The 14,720-nt window shown below is 36.2% G+C and overlaps 1 protein-coding gene across 1 annotated transcript; it reads left to right on the forward strand.

The window, feature by feature from the left end:
- The first annotated feature begins 259 nt into the window (after positions 1-259).
- LOC128374569 (H-2 class I histocompatibility antigen, Q9 alpha chain-like) lies at positions 260-13,976 on the forward strand. Its single transcript, XM_053334821.1, has 6 exons — positions 260-374; positions 9,663-9,935; positions 10,163-10,456; positions 11,639-11,917; positions 12,478-12,584; positions 13,875-13,976. Exons 1-6 carry the CDS (start codon positions 314-316, stop codon positions 13,974-13,976), a joined length of 1,116 nt encoding a protein of 371 aa, XP_053190796.1. The 5' UTR covers positions 260-313.
- Positions 13,977-14,720: the final 744 nt, after the last annotated feature.

The raw sequence follows: 14,720 nt of genomic DNA on the forward strand, positions 1-14,720 counted from the left end.
CCAACAGTTTGCAAAGCTGTCGTCAAATCAATACTTTAAGCAATCTGAACTATGAAAGATATCTGTGGTTTGTTAAAACTTTATTTAACCTGATCCAGGATGTTACACACGCAGCAAATTACCTCCGATCGGGACTCGAACCTGGGTCGGCTGCGCACACAGCACGCGCTCTAACCACAAGACCCTCCCCGGACCCCCCGCACCCCCCGCACCACAGAATGGAGAAGTGGGAAACGGGAAACCGTTTGTTTCCGCATCTTCCAGCACGCTGATAAGTTTGAGTTTTAGAAACGTTAATAGAGTTCACTTAGTGATGAAGATGTATCTCACCACGTTCTTCATCCTTTTGGTGACGGCGCTGACTGTAAACAGCGGTAAGAGAGACCGTTTGTTTGTTTTTTGAAAATATATTAAATTAATTAAATGATACAATAATGTGACTCCGGTTAAAAGCGAAAATGAAATATTCACAGCTGTGACGTCTTTGTAATGATCAGATTTCTGTTGATTATTTGAGTTTAACATTTTCATTTAGACTGATTCTTTTTGTTTTTGTCTTTTGATCTTATTCCATAAACATATTACATTCAAACAGTTGAGAACATTGATTAACTATTATATCATCTTTAGTAACATGTCGTCAATGTGCATCGATAAAGACAACATGGTGCTGACTGAGTTGGTGTCAAGCAGGCTACTAAAATATAAAACAGGACATCATAATAACTATAAATTAACCTGCAGTTTATGATGACTTAAATAATTGTCTTTTTTAAAATAGGCTATTTCATGATCTCTATTTTCCAAAAGTTGTTCTCAACAGTCTAAAACCCTAAAAAAGAGGGAAAGTTGTAGACTACCTCAAAATAAAGCTGAAACTATGAGTTTATTATGTAAAGTGTGTAATCCAGTTTAAATAAACAGATGATGTCACATTTGACCTACAGACCATCTGGGATCAGCTTGTATCTTCTTTTGTTTACTTTTAAAAAAAATACAAAAAATGATTGTTACTGAAAAGTTTCTTAAGTCACTTCTTTTCACTGAATTTAGTCTATTGAGACTCTCAGTGGGATTTTTATTTTTAGTAAGTTCACAAACATCAGGTCGCTGTCATTTAGTTCAAAGATAAAGAATAAATATGAATGTGACTACAAAGTGCATTAATACAATAAATAAAGTAAAAGTAACAACTAATGGACCAGGAACATGTTTAGTATGAGTCTCTCTGGTTTCAGACATGTTTTCTGTCTGATGGGAAACTTCAGTTTCATGCTCGTGTAGTCACGTCTCACTTGAGCTTCATGCACGTAGTCTCACCACAGGAAGTGTTTATTTTAGTGTGTGACTGCAGTGACAGGCTGATGTGTGTTGAGCTGCTATAATGTGGTTGACCACACAGAGGTGCTGCTGAGTGTCACTGACTGAGGACTGAAGCTGCTGCTGATCAGAACTGAAACTATTCACTGACGTAAAGTTGATTTTTAACTTTTCTCTCTAGATTTCCAGATTCTCAGTTATGAGGATTTGCTGTTTTCTTGCTTTTATTTATAAAATGTTGTAAATGTTGTAAATAAAAATTGTAAATAAAGAGAAGAGGATTGCTGCCAGTAAACATCTGGAGTCACTCTCTCTAAAAACTAGGGACCAAGTCCGAAACCTTGGCGTGCTGATAGACTCAGATCTGACTTTCAGCAGTCATATCAAATCAGTCACCAAAACAGCCTTCTATCAGCTTAAGAACATATCCAGAGTGAAGGGTTTTATGTCTCAAACAGACCAGGAGAAGTTGATTCATGCTTTCATCTCAAGTAGACTCGACTACTGTAACGGTCTTCTGACTGGACTCCCACAAAAAAGCATTAAACAGCTGCAGCTCATTCAGAACACTGCAGCTCCAGTTTTAACCAGAACAAAGAGATCAGAGCACATTACTCCAGCTCTAAAGTCTTTACACTGGCTCCCAGTCAGTTCTAAAGTCTTTCAGAGACATTACTGCTTTATTCATGAACATGTAACTCAGTGTTCACAATGTTATGATGTCTTTATCTGACTGGAATCTATCTATCTATCTATCTATCTATCTATCTTGGAGTTTTTGTGTGAGTTATTTTAAGAGGTGAGATTTAATTTTGGGGTCATAAAATGTGTGAGTATGTGTGGAGAGTGTTTGATGATCCTGCAGATCCTTAAAAAGTCTGATATTCAAGGTGTAAAAATGTGTTAAAATATCAGGAATAAGGTGTTAAATTAGATCTGAGTGTTATTATATTTTTTATTTATCATTATTATCATTATTTTCTGATTATTATACATAAACCAATCAGTCAACTTAATAATCCTCCTGTGAGGAAGGAAGGGAGGAAAGGAGGAAGGAAGGGAGGGAAGGAAGGAAGGAAGGATGGAGGAAAGAAGGAAAGGAAGGGAGGAAGAAGGAAGGAAGGAAGGAGGACAGTAGGATGGAAGAAAGGGGGATGAGGGAAGAAAGAAGGAAGGGAGGAAAGAGAGAGGAAGGGAGGAAGGACAGAAGGAAGGAAGGAAGGAAGGAACAGTCAAAACAGACTGGGTCAATTTGACCCGGGAGAACGACATGAAGGTTAATTAAAGTAAAAATAATCAGTATATTAATGACAGTCCTTTGTAATGTAATTTTTTTTAATGCATATGTGTGTTTCTTATTTTTTTCTACATGCAGTACCGGTCCCGTCCCCGTCCCCGTCGCCCGCCAGACCCCCGACCACAACTCCTCCTGCTAAAGAAGGTAAGAGCTGATTATTTATGTGCTTATGTTAAATATTCTGCTTGTTTCAGTTTTAATGGGGATATTCAATCATCATATTTATATCATTATTATTATATAGTTTTTGGCTGCAAGCGACAGTGAAGGCAGCACAGTGAAGTTTAATCAGGCCTTGAATGCAGCATGAGTTAAATATATGAAAGACACTTTTAGCAGATTCTTGTCATGAACTAAAGATTCACTTACTAATCTTTTCCCGGAGCTTTCTCCATTTCTAATAAAAGGTTATAATCAATAGTTTCATAATGATCTGTTAGTGTGTAAAGTGTGTGATGAACCTATAACGTACATTTATGCAGCATCTTCTCTGTCGATGAGCTGAGACTCACTATACTGCTGCATGTTTAGGCTCGTCGTCATGGCGACTCTGATAGTATTTCATCATGGAGTTAAAATCTAAATTTATGCACATAAGTCTGATTTAATCTATAGTCATTTGAATCCTAACAAACAGACTCAAAGATATATATATATGTGTGTGTGTGTGTGTGTTGGAGTGATAACTCACAGTTCTTACACACATATATAAATACGAACATATAATTAAAAACATAAATCTTCAGCTGCTAAAATGTGGTTGACCACACACACTGAAAAAAATAATTCATAAGATTTACTTAAAAAATATATCGTAAGTATTTGCATGCAAATGATTTAAGTAAAATTTAATGTAACACTCACTTGCCAGTATCAAGTAAATTTGACTTACCATAAAACATAACAGTTGTGAAGATATTAAGTAACATTTACTTAATTACATCCAAGATTGAAGTTATATTTATTTAAACAAATGAAGTAAAGGCTACTTGTTTTTCAACATCATTTTACTCTAAAGTTTAAGTACATGTTATATATCTGTAGTATTTGCTGTTATGAAGTCATTGAGTAGATTTTAATGATTTTCTTGTGCTTGACATTTTAATTTACTTGGTTGCATTACGTTACATTACTCACTAAAATGAGGTAATCATTGCCAGCTTTCTTTTGATAAATGTTACCAAATAAATGTAACCAATACTCTATGCATTTAATATATATTTATCACATATCACACAACTATATTACAATGCAATTAAACTGTTTATTTTTCATTTTAAACAGTTTAACAAACAAGAACAGTCAAAGTAAATCCACTACTATTGTGGATTGAATTGCCCAATCTTTTAAATGTATCATTGGCATGACTGACATAAAAAGAACAAACAGACAGTATTACACAGTATACACATCCAATATACACTACTGGGGCAAAATATTAGGAACACTGTCAATATAATGCACTATAATGGTAGAGCAGCACCATCCACCACAGCTTCAGTAATAAACATAAAGTGGAATGATCACCTTACTGACAATGGAAATAAAAAGTGAGCATGTAGAAGCTTAACAACAGTAGAAGCTGGCAGAGCTATTGTACTGGAAATAAATATTGCATTAAATTGTGCAGGTGTCCCAATACTTTTGTACATGCAGTACAGATCTGGAATAGTGCTTTTCAAATATGCAGTGAAAAACGTACATTACAGAAATATAATACTCAGATATTCAAGAACATTTAACAGTTTAACTTCACTTTCAATCAGACTACTATCCTCTGTTACCTCACTTGCCTGACTTGAATGTGTCTGGAATACAGTATTTATAAAATCTTCAATGCAGTGAGGATTGTTCTTCCTACTTTTATGTGAAGCAAAAGTTGAATATATATTCGTACTGTAGTCACAATCTTTAAAAACACAGTTAAAAGTTTCATGTTTTTTCAGATGAGTCCCGAAAATATTGCTTCTGTGTTAAAACTACATGAATTACATACAAGACACGAAAATGAAACTACCTGCCCTGACTGTTGAGTCTGTGTATGATTTCTAGACACATGTGCATGAAGTCCCCCCCAACTTTTAAATAAACAAGGACAATCTGAGTACAAGCAGGGTAGTGAGCGGCCTTGACCAGTATGTGGATGCTTCAACCTATAATGTTTTATGAGCTCTAAACGTTTTGATGACCTAAAATGGCATCTTTTGCACAACCATCTCATATCACAAGAGGCTTACTCTTTCTCCCTGATGAATTTCTCCTCGACCTCCTCTCCCTAGACCTCAACTCCAACTGTCCACAAAGTCCACTGGCTCCTCCAAAGGGCACCCTGAAAATGAAGAGACACAATTTGTGGTATTAAAACAATGGTCTAAAATATTCAGTCACAATTTTAATATTACGTTATGATGGATGAATAAGGGAAAATAACAAAACAATATTATATCACTATAACATTATTTTCTACTTGCCTGAATGATGAAAATAATGTTCTGTTCTGATTTGCTTCCTGTTGATAGATAGAAAAATATTTTAATAAGACTTCATAAGAAATAAACTTTATCATGAACAAACACAAATGAACATTTTGTTTTGTCTAGCTAAATAAAACAATTAACACATGACAGATTTATAGAACTTGTAATGAACAATTGATTCTACAAAAACATGAATCCTGAGTAAAATAATAGTAAAAAAGTTGTTAACCCAAATTAGTGCAGACGCAGACGTTATACCGTTCCGTTGGTAATATCCTAACTTTAGTTATTTTTATGGAGACTTATTATGGAGTTATTATGGAGATATATTATCACAAATTTAAAACAGAACGGTAATAACTTACCTGCGATATGACTGTCGTACGTGCTACACCTTGCTCTGTGATCCTGTAACGTCCGGAGCAGTCAGTCCTGTTGTACTGTGCGCATGCGTCGTGCATGCGTTTCAAAACGCTACACTTTCAGAGTAAAGTTTATGTAGTATGTCTAGGTTTATGTAACTATTAAACATTTAAATAGTATGAGGAAACTGAAGTAAAACTTACTCTTCCCCCATAATTCATGTATTACGTTAATAAAATGTTTAATTTCCCTTAAGAAACTCTAGTTCTATATCTAGATAAATACAAGGTAGAAATTATGACAGTTACTCTAATAGAGTTTACTGCTCCAAAAAGTCATTTTTTTCAGTACAGAGGTAGTGCTGAGGTTGTTGCTTGTTTGCTGCAGAGTGTCACTGACTGAGGACTGAAGCTGCTGCTGATCAGAACTGAAACTATTCACGGACACAAAGTTGATTTTCTACTTTTCTCTCTAGTTCAGTCGTTTTAGTTCATTTTTTAACTTTCTTTTCTGTGTTTCCAGATTCTCAGTTTAAAATGTTTGAAAATTGTAAATAATGTTTGCAAGTGAAACCTTTGTTTTATTTAGTTTAACCAACAGTTCAAAACCCAAATATATTTAATGTACAATGTTACAACCCAGCTCGTTAAAGGAAATGTAACATAAAAAACAGATGTTAAAGGTTTAAACAAAATTATTTATTAACCGAGAAAGCTCTTAAACAAGAAGCACTGAAGCTGTTCAAATGAATGATAATGAGTGAGTGTCACTTTCAAACAAAGCTGACCATTTTAATCATTTATCTTATTTTCTATTCTTCCTGTTCCTTCAGATGGAAACATAAAACACTGAAGGAACTTTTAGCTCTTCAGTTAATTAGTGAGTTTAATTTCTGGAGCTGTTCTTCCTGGGACTATTTGGTCACTAATATCTTGATTGTTTGTCGTCTACAGTGGCTGAAAATAGGACATCATTTATGTTACTGTGTTTAGGAAAAACATCAAATGAGTTTTAAGGTGAGGTCACCTGAGGCCTGTACTACGAAGCTGGATTTTCTCTTATCGAGGTAACTTCAGGGTTAACTCTGGGTTTTCCGTACTACGAAGCTGGTTCACTTCTTACCGGGGTAAATCACCATGGTAACTTATGCTGAACGGCTAACCTGCTCCGGAGCAGGTTATGTTCTGGATAAGAGATCAACGAGTACAAAAGCACCACCTCCTGACCAATCAGTTCTCTTAGAAAATGACCTGCCCATTCTTAAAAGATCCTGTCAACATTGGTGTGCAGGAGGAGCGCTTAGGAGAGAAAGAGTTTTTAGGGATAGATAGACAAAATATATATTAAAAAAACAATCCTTGAGGCACATGAGGGATATTAGTCTGTTATACAGTTGGTTTGACATCATTCACTCAAATGGTTGAAGCGCATAATAGGTTTGTATTTTGAATGTTGAATATTAAACTAACTTAATGTCTCTAATGAAGGGAAGGGCACTGAGGAAGCGATCTGCCTGAAACGTCTGTGCCGTAATAAAGTGACATTGTGTGATCAGAGTGCTGTCTGTTTATATTGTCCGATAAATTAATATTGTATGATCTCATGATTTATGATCTCATGAATTTACGCATTAACAGAGTCAGAAATTTTCTGCCAGATGACAGTCAGTACTTCAATTTAAAAGCTTTATAATTGAACTATGCTTTTAATTGTTTGTTAATCCATTAGTTTAACAGTAATCAATAACTTACTTGATAGTTTTCTGGTACGTAAATTATAATTATAATTAAATACAATGCAAAACACAAACAAACATGGGATAGAAAGTGTCTGTGATATCTGACACATTTACAGTCTTTTTAACATCAGATTCCCTCTTAGTGTTTCCTGTTGAGCTGTGGTGGAAGTATAGTAACAAAAAGACGATGTTCATTTAGGCTCCTGTTATCTGAACAAAATGATGCAGCAATGTGCAGTGCAAATAAATTTAAAAAGATAGATGGTTGACCCAGAGTACACTACAATGTGCTTTTCTCTCCAGACAGCTGCTACCTCATTTATCTTTTTAGAGTGAAAGAAGAGGTTTTTAGACATAACTCTTCATTTTAACTAAATGAATCAGCTGTTTCTCGTCCATGACACAGTTTCATTAAGAGCAACAGGAAGTAAACAGAAACACAGCGTCCAATAGGAAACAAAGCAATCAAACAGATCATGTCACTGATGATAACTCGTGTTGCGTTCACGGACCTGTGATGCATCTCGCTTCCACTCCTCTCCCCCTCCTGTGTTCATTTCAAAATAAAAGTCCTTTGCTAAGTCATGTGATCTTTCTCATCACAGGCTGTTACTGTAACAAAACCTCCAGAACCAAACCGAACCATTCAGAGCTTTAAATATCTTCCTGTGCAGGCTTGTAACTCTCCTGTAGTCTAATACTAACTGTACAGTACATACTGACATTGAGCTGTGATAATATCACTGTGCAGACATGAATGCAGCATTCTGCATACACTGGAATTCATGATGCATGAGTGATGCTCTATATAAGAAACATGCAAAAGGTCATCTTTTACACTCTAATGTAATCTTCTCATCATCATGGTGTTGACAATAAATTCATGTTGATATTATATCAGGTAGTTTTAAAGAGCCTGATCAGGTACAGCATCACAGTTTGGTTCAGCAACCTTTCTGTGCAGCTAAAGAATAAACTGTTCCATTTAATTCACACTGCATGGAAAATCATTAGTGTTTAAGAGCACTTATCCTTGCAGAGTATTTATGAACAGGCTAACAGGCCAGTAAGATCATTAGTGATTCATCTCATGTTCTGTTTGAGCTGCTACCTTCTGGTAGGAGGGTCACAGTTAGACAGATTCAAAAAATGTATTAATTCCTGCTTCTATCAGTTTTTAAATGGAAGCAGATAAAACTGGTGCTGATGAGACTTTGTCTTTGCACTGTGGCTGTAGGTGTGTTTTCTTTTTTATTTATATATTAGAGCTGCTATCTGGCACTGAGTATTTATTTATTATGTATTTAATATCTATTGTAATATATATGTGTTGATATTGTTGCTCATGGCTTTTATGGTTGTTTTTATTTATTTATTTTTAATGGCTGCAGTACGGGTCGTTTCCCATCTGGTGGGACAATAAAGTTTATTTTGATCATGATTTAATATGAGTAGCTGCTAAAAGTTTATCTGTATTAAATGTCAGATAAGAGGAGTTAAATACAAACACTCTATTTTCTGTGAAGATATGATCAGTAACTAATATTAGAGGAGCAAAAGTAACATTAACTGTTTCACTGTGGACTAAACTTAACTAACAGGTTCATTTCCACTCCCCCCCCCCCCCCCCCCCCCCTCCTGGTTTGGAGACAGGACTGAACCATATTATGTAAACTGAGGGAAGTGTTTGGTTCATTTTTGCCAGAATCAAGAAAAATGAACTTTTAGTTTAATGATATATTGTATATATAATATTCTAATAATGTACAATAATGAATGATGATAGGTGAGTAACAATATGTAATGTTATAATTAGGGGTGTGACGATACACTCAGCTCACGAGATCGAGACGAGATTTTAACTTTTTTTTTAAGAAAACTTCAAAGAGGAAATAAATGACTGTTCTTTTAATTGAAATTCACAAAATGTAAATTTAATTGAAATGTTTTAACTAATCATCTTGTAATGAATCACTTTAGTTCTACTTTCTAAATATATAATTATCATATGCAGTATGCTGCACTGTAAAAGGTTTATAGATATTTTATAGATGGATCATTTTGGTATTTATGGAAATAACAACCATAAATACAAAAGTTAGATACAATCACAAATACTAAAAAGTAAATTATAAAGAGTAGAAACAATTATAATATATACATATAAATTAAATAAAGAGTCCAATTATCAAAAAATATAATATATTGTTAATAAAAAAACACAGAAATAAAAGTAAATTGCACAAATCCTGTATCACATAAATACACAAGTAGAACAAAAATATAAATTGTGTTATAATTTGGTAGTGACTCATTTTACTTTTGGCATCATTAGGCTTCCGTAGCTGATTGACAGCAGTAAATAGATACAGTAGGTAAGAGTTCAGAGCTTTAAGTCAGATCTGCTGGAGTTTATCTGCTTGTCTGTAAACATGTCTGTCTGTCTTTCTCTCTCTGTGACTCTCAGAGAAACACTCCCTCATGTACATCTACACCGGCCTCTCCAAACCTGTCGGACTTCCAGGCATCCATGAGTTCACAGCTATGGGTCAGATGGACGGCAGGATGATCGACTACTATGACAGTGATATCCAGAGAAAAGTTCCCATGCAGGACTGGATGAAAGAGCGACTTCCTGCAGACTACTGGGAGAAAGGCACACAGTCCCGCCAAAGCAAGCAGCAGTGGTTCAAAGTCAACATCGACATCCTGATGAAACGAATGAATCAGACCGACGATGGTAAGATCCATGAAATGTGTCAGACTGGGACTTTTTGATGACTCAGTAATTAATAACTGTAATAGCTTGTATAGATAAATGCTCCAACATAAATGAAGCTGTTTTATTTTCAGGAACAAGTGAGAACTTCTAATGTGTTTAAATGAAAATGTTTTAATTGTAATTACTTGCTGCATTTTTCCATGTCTTCATTCTTTATCATTTATTTCACTGTCACTCCTCTTTAGATCTCCATGTTCTTCAGTGGATGGTCGGCTGTGAGGGTGAAACAACTGAGCCTGATGGCACATTAAAGTTTGTCCGTGGTGTGTACATGTACAACTACAACAGACAAGACTTCCTGTCCTTTGATGACGCCAACTCAGTCTGGGTTGCTCCCACTGAGATAGCAGTCCAGACCAAGAGAAAGTGGGATCATGACCAGCGCCTAAAAGAATACACCAAAGGCTACCTGGAGAAGGAGTGTATCCAATGGTTGAACAGGTTCATTGAATATAAGAAAGAACAGATGGAAGCTGCCTGTATGTATGACAGAAAATAAGCTCTGTATTTTTATATTAATTATTATTATTAGAGATTATAGAAGTAGCTTTATTAATATCATTATTATTTGTTAAAATATCAAACATGAAATCAGCTGATCTTGATAATGTAATGCACACAAAATCTGCTTTTTTTGTTTCCTGAATTTTAATATTTATTATGGAAAATTAGCTCAGATGATAATTTATCAAATATTCATATATATATATATATATATATATATATATATATATATATATATATATATATATATATAATATCCTTCTAGCTGTAACTTCTTTCTCCTTATGAAACTGTTCTCTCTGCTTGCCCATTAATGGAGGTTTTAGGAGGAGTGCTTGATATTGAGCAGACTGAAGCTGCAGGGAGACAGTTAGATGACATGAGGAAGTGAATGGACAAGCAGAGAGAACAGTTTCATAAGGAGAAAGAAGTTACAGCTAGAAGGATATTATATATATATTTGATACATTTTAATATCTGCTGCAGCCTACTTGGTACACTTTATATTTCACAAGCTCCTTGTTTCAAATACTGGAAGTGCTGAGTCTGAACTATTAAGTTGATTAGTTTAAATAATTAATATGATATAAATTAAAGTTTGAGGAGATTTTGACTACTGAAGCTGATTTAACTGTTAATATGTTAAGTTACTCACAGCATTAATATTGATTAGTTACAGCTGATAGAAGACAGACAGCATCAGCTACAGTATAAACTATAAATAAGAAGCCTGTTCTCTGTCTGCTCTGGACACTGTTCTTTCATAATAAAGTTCAGTCCTGTAGTAAATCCAGGTACTTCACCAACCTGGAACCAAATACCAAAGAGAACCAGCTATTAGAACCAACCCCTCATAAACATCATATTCAATAACAACCATGATCTACAAATCTCACAAAACTGTAAAATGAAGTGTGTGTTGTAGCAGTTATAAAAACTGTTTAGAAAAGACCAGAAATAATAAAAACTTGTTTCATCAGTCTGTTTTTACTTTAGTTATAATTAAAGAGATGTATTGTCACTATTAGTTTTAGCAACAGATTGTGTTGGTTCAGTTTATTATGAGGATGGTACAAACATGATCACATGTGGTTTATATCATAATGTTTTATAGTCACCATTCAAACATTAACTAACCTAATGTTTTCTCTTTTCAGCTCCACCAGATGTGTACGTGTTTGCTAAGAACAAAGGGTCAAACCTCATGTTGACCTGCGTGGCCACAGGTTCCTACCCAAAAGACATCACCCTTATCATCAGAAGGAACGGCCGCACTGTGACTAAAGAGGACGGGTTGATCTCCTCAGGCGTTCGACCAAATGAAGACGATACCTTCCAGAGAAGAGACAGTGTGGAGATTTTAAAGAGTGACATCGCTTCATTCACATGTGAATTCATTCACAGAGCATCCGGACTGTCTGTTGAGAAGCCTTGGTGTAAGAAACTTTCTTATTTCAGTTTGCAGATTGTCACAGAGCAACAAAGTTGATCAAACAGTCAGACGATCAGACAGTTTATAACCAAACCAAACATCAGAAAATGAGATCCAAGTTTTATTAAATCTTTATTTAATCAGTTATGTGTCATATTGGAGCAGACCTTTTCTATTATCTCAGGGTGTAAAGCAGTAAGAGTCTGCCTCAAAAGCTGCTGACTGTCAACTTACTTCTTCACTGGAGGAGATTATTATATTTAAAATGTCTTCAAATGTCTTTATTGAAGATGAGGTGGATTCATTCACTGTTAGCATCACAGTTTGTAGCTGCAAGAGAAAAAACACAACATTAACATAAGAATCATCTTTGTCTCTTAACAGTTTTCAAATTTCATGTTATTTTGTGTTATTAAATTTAATTGTATCACTTTGATCACATCATCACTGATTATCTACATTTTATTACTATGCATCAACACAGAGAGTCACATGAAGATAAATATTAATGATGTTAAAAGTGAACTAAATGTGAAACTAATGTAAATGTTTTCTGTGTTTTAGATCCTAAAGTTACTGATGAAGAAAACATTGAAGGGTTTATTGGGGTGATTGTATGCCTGCTCGTTGTCCTACTCGTGGGTGGAGCTGTATTGCTGGTGATGTTGAAGGCAAGAAGGAAAAGAAGTAAGTATAATATATAATCATTGTATTTTCTCAACAACAAGTTACCAGTGAAGTGGATATATTTTCTCCATATTTTATTTTATATCCTTTAAAAGAAACTAAATCAAACATCTAATAACTATAAATATATGTTTATTACAAAATAAACTGATTCCTGCTGATTTGAATCAGAAGACCGGTTTTGATTTAAAAGATACAAGTGCATCGGTATGCAGACACCTGTGTCGGTCTAAATTAGGGATCGACCGATATGGTTTTTTAAGAGCCGATACCGATTATTAGTAATCAAGGAAACCGATAACCGATATTTAGAACCGATATTCATTTGCAGTAAAAATTTAAATTTTGGTGTCAAAATGTAGAATAACACACTTGGGATTAGACTGAATACAGTTTGTTTGTTTTTGTACCTCTTTTCATTGAAACTGATCATAATCAGGTTATGGTGTCTTTAAAACTTCACCAAAGAGTATTTTTATTGCAACCTCGACATTTTCTGTTGCCTTCAAACACCACACGGCTGCTTCACGGTGCAGTCCTCTCCTCTCCTCCTCTCCCCTCTCCTCTCCTCTCCTCTCCTCTCCTCTCCTCTCCTCTCCTCTCCTTTCCTCTCCTCTCCTCTCCTCTCCTTTCCTCTCCTCTCCTCTCCTCTCCTCTCCTCTCCTCTTCCTCACCTCTCTCCTCTCCTCTCCTCTCCTCTCCTCTCCTCTCCTTTCCTCTCCTCTCCTCTCCTCTCCTCTTCCTCTCCTCTCCTCTCCTCTCCTCTCCTCTTCCTCTCTCCTCCTCTCCTCTCCTCTCCTCTCCTCTTCCTCTCTCCTCCTCTCCTCTCTCCTCTCCTTTCTCCTCTCCTCTCCTCTCCTACTCTCTCCTCTCCTCTTCCTCTCCTCTCCTCTCCTCTCCTCTCCTCTTTTTCTCCTCTCCTACTCTCTCCTCTCCTTTCTCCTCTCCTCTCCTCTCCTCTCCTTTCTCCTCTCCTCCTCCTCCTCTCTTCCTCTCCTCTCTCCTCTCCTCTCCTCTCGTCCTCCTCTCGTCCTCCTCTCCTCTCTCCTCCTCCTCTCCTCTCCTCTCCTTCTCCTCTCCTCTCCTTTCTCCTCTCCTCTCCTCTCCTCTCCTCTCCTCTCCTCTCCTCCTCTCCTCTCCTCCTCTCCTCTCCTCTCCTCCTCCTCCTCTCCTCTCTCCTCTCCTCTTCCTCTCCTCTCCTCCTCTCCTCTCCTCTCCTCTCCTCCTCCATCTAGAAGCTTCTGTGTTGATTGGCTGTCCCTTGTGCCGTGCAGCCAATCAGTGTGCTCTGTAGGCGGGACATAGTCACACAGCCCAGAGTGGTGACTTCAGGCAGAGAGAGACGGCTGCATAAGAGCCAAAGAACCGACTTTTAAAATAAACTTATTTTATCGGTTATCGGTGGGAAAACGGCCGATGCCGATGATCATAAAAACGCTGAATATAGGCCGATTATTGGTCGATCCTTTGTCTAAATGTAGCATGAACCAGCCAGTGACCCGGTTACAAAGTTATGAATCGGTTTAATGTGGTTGCTGAAAGCTGCGCCTGCTCCTGTCTGCAGCTCTCTCACGCTCTCACAGTAATGTTAAGACAGCGCTCTGCTGACAACACCAGGGCAACTTTTACAATGCAGCTTGAAATCTGAAATCCAAGGTAGAGGTTTAGTAGAGAACTGAACACTAGATAAAACCGCTGCAATATGTAAGGAGTATATAACAGCACTAACTATAACAATGTGAGCATCCACACTATGAACTATAACGTCCTGTAAACAGCAGTGTCGAGCACTCGTTGCGAGCTCCAGCTGCATGTGCAGCTGAAGAAAATTGATTGTTGAAATAATAAAAACAGCATATTTGTGAAGGCTAGCATCTTATTAAGCAGCAATATGATTTTTCTTCTTGAGTTTAACACTGCGGTCCTAACATGATCCTTCATTTCACTACTTATAGACAGCAGCAGTCTGTGGAAACATTCAGACTCTGAGGAAACTTTTTTTAAAGTGAAAACCAAAATATTCAAACAAACTATTTTACATCAGATTATTATGAGTTCATATTGTATTCATCATGTAAAGTAAACATTTAAAAGTAGATTTAGCCAGTTTGAATAATTGG

The sequence above is a fragment of the Scomber japonicus genome, chromosome 15 (assembly GCF_027409825.1).
Source record: "Scomber japonicus isolate fScoJap1 chromosome 15, fScoJap1.pri, whole genome shotgun sequence".
Taxonomy (NCBI): Eukaryota; Metazoa; Chordata; class Actinopteri; order Scombriformes; family Scombridae; genus Scomber; species Scomber japonicus.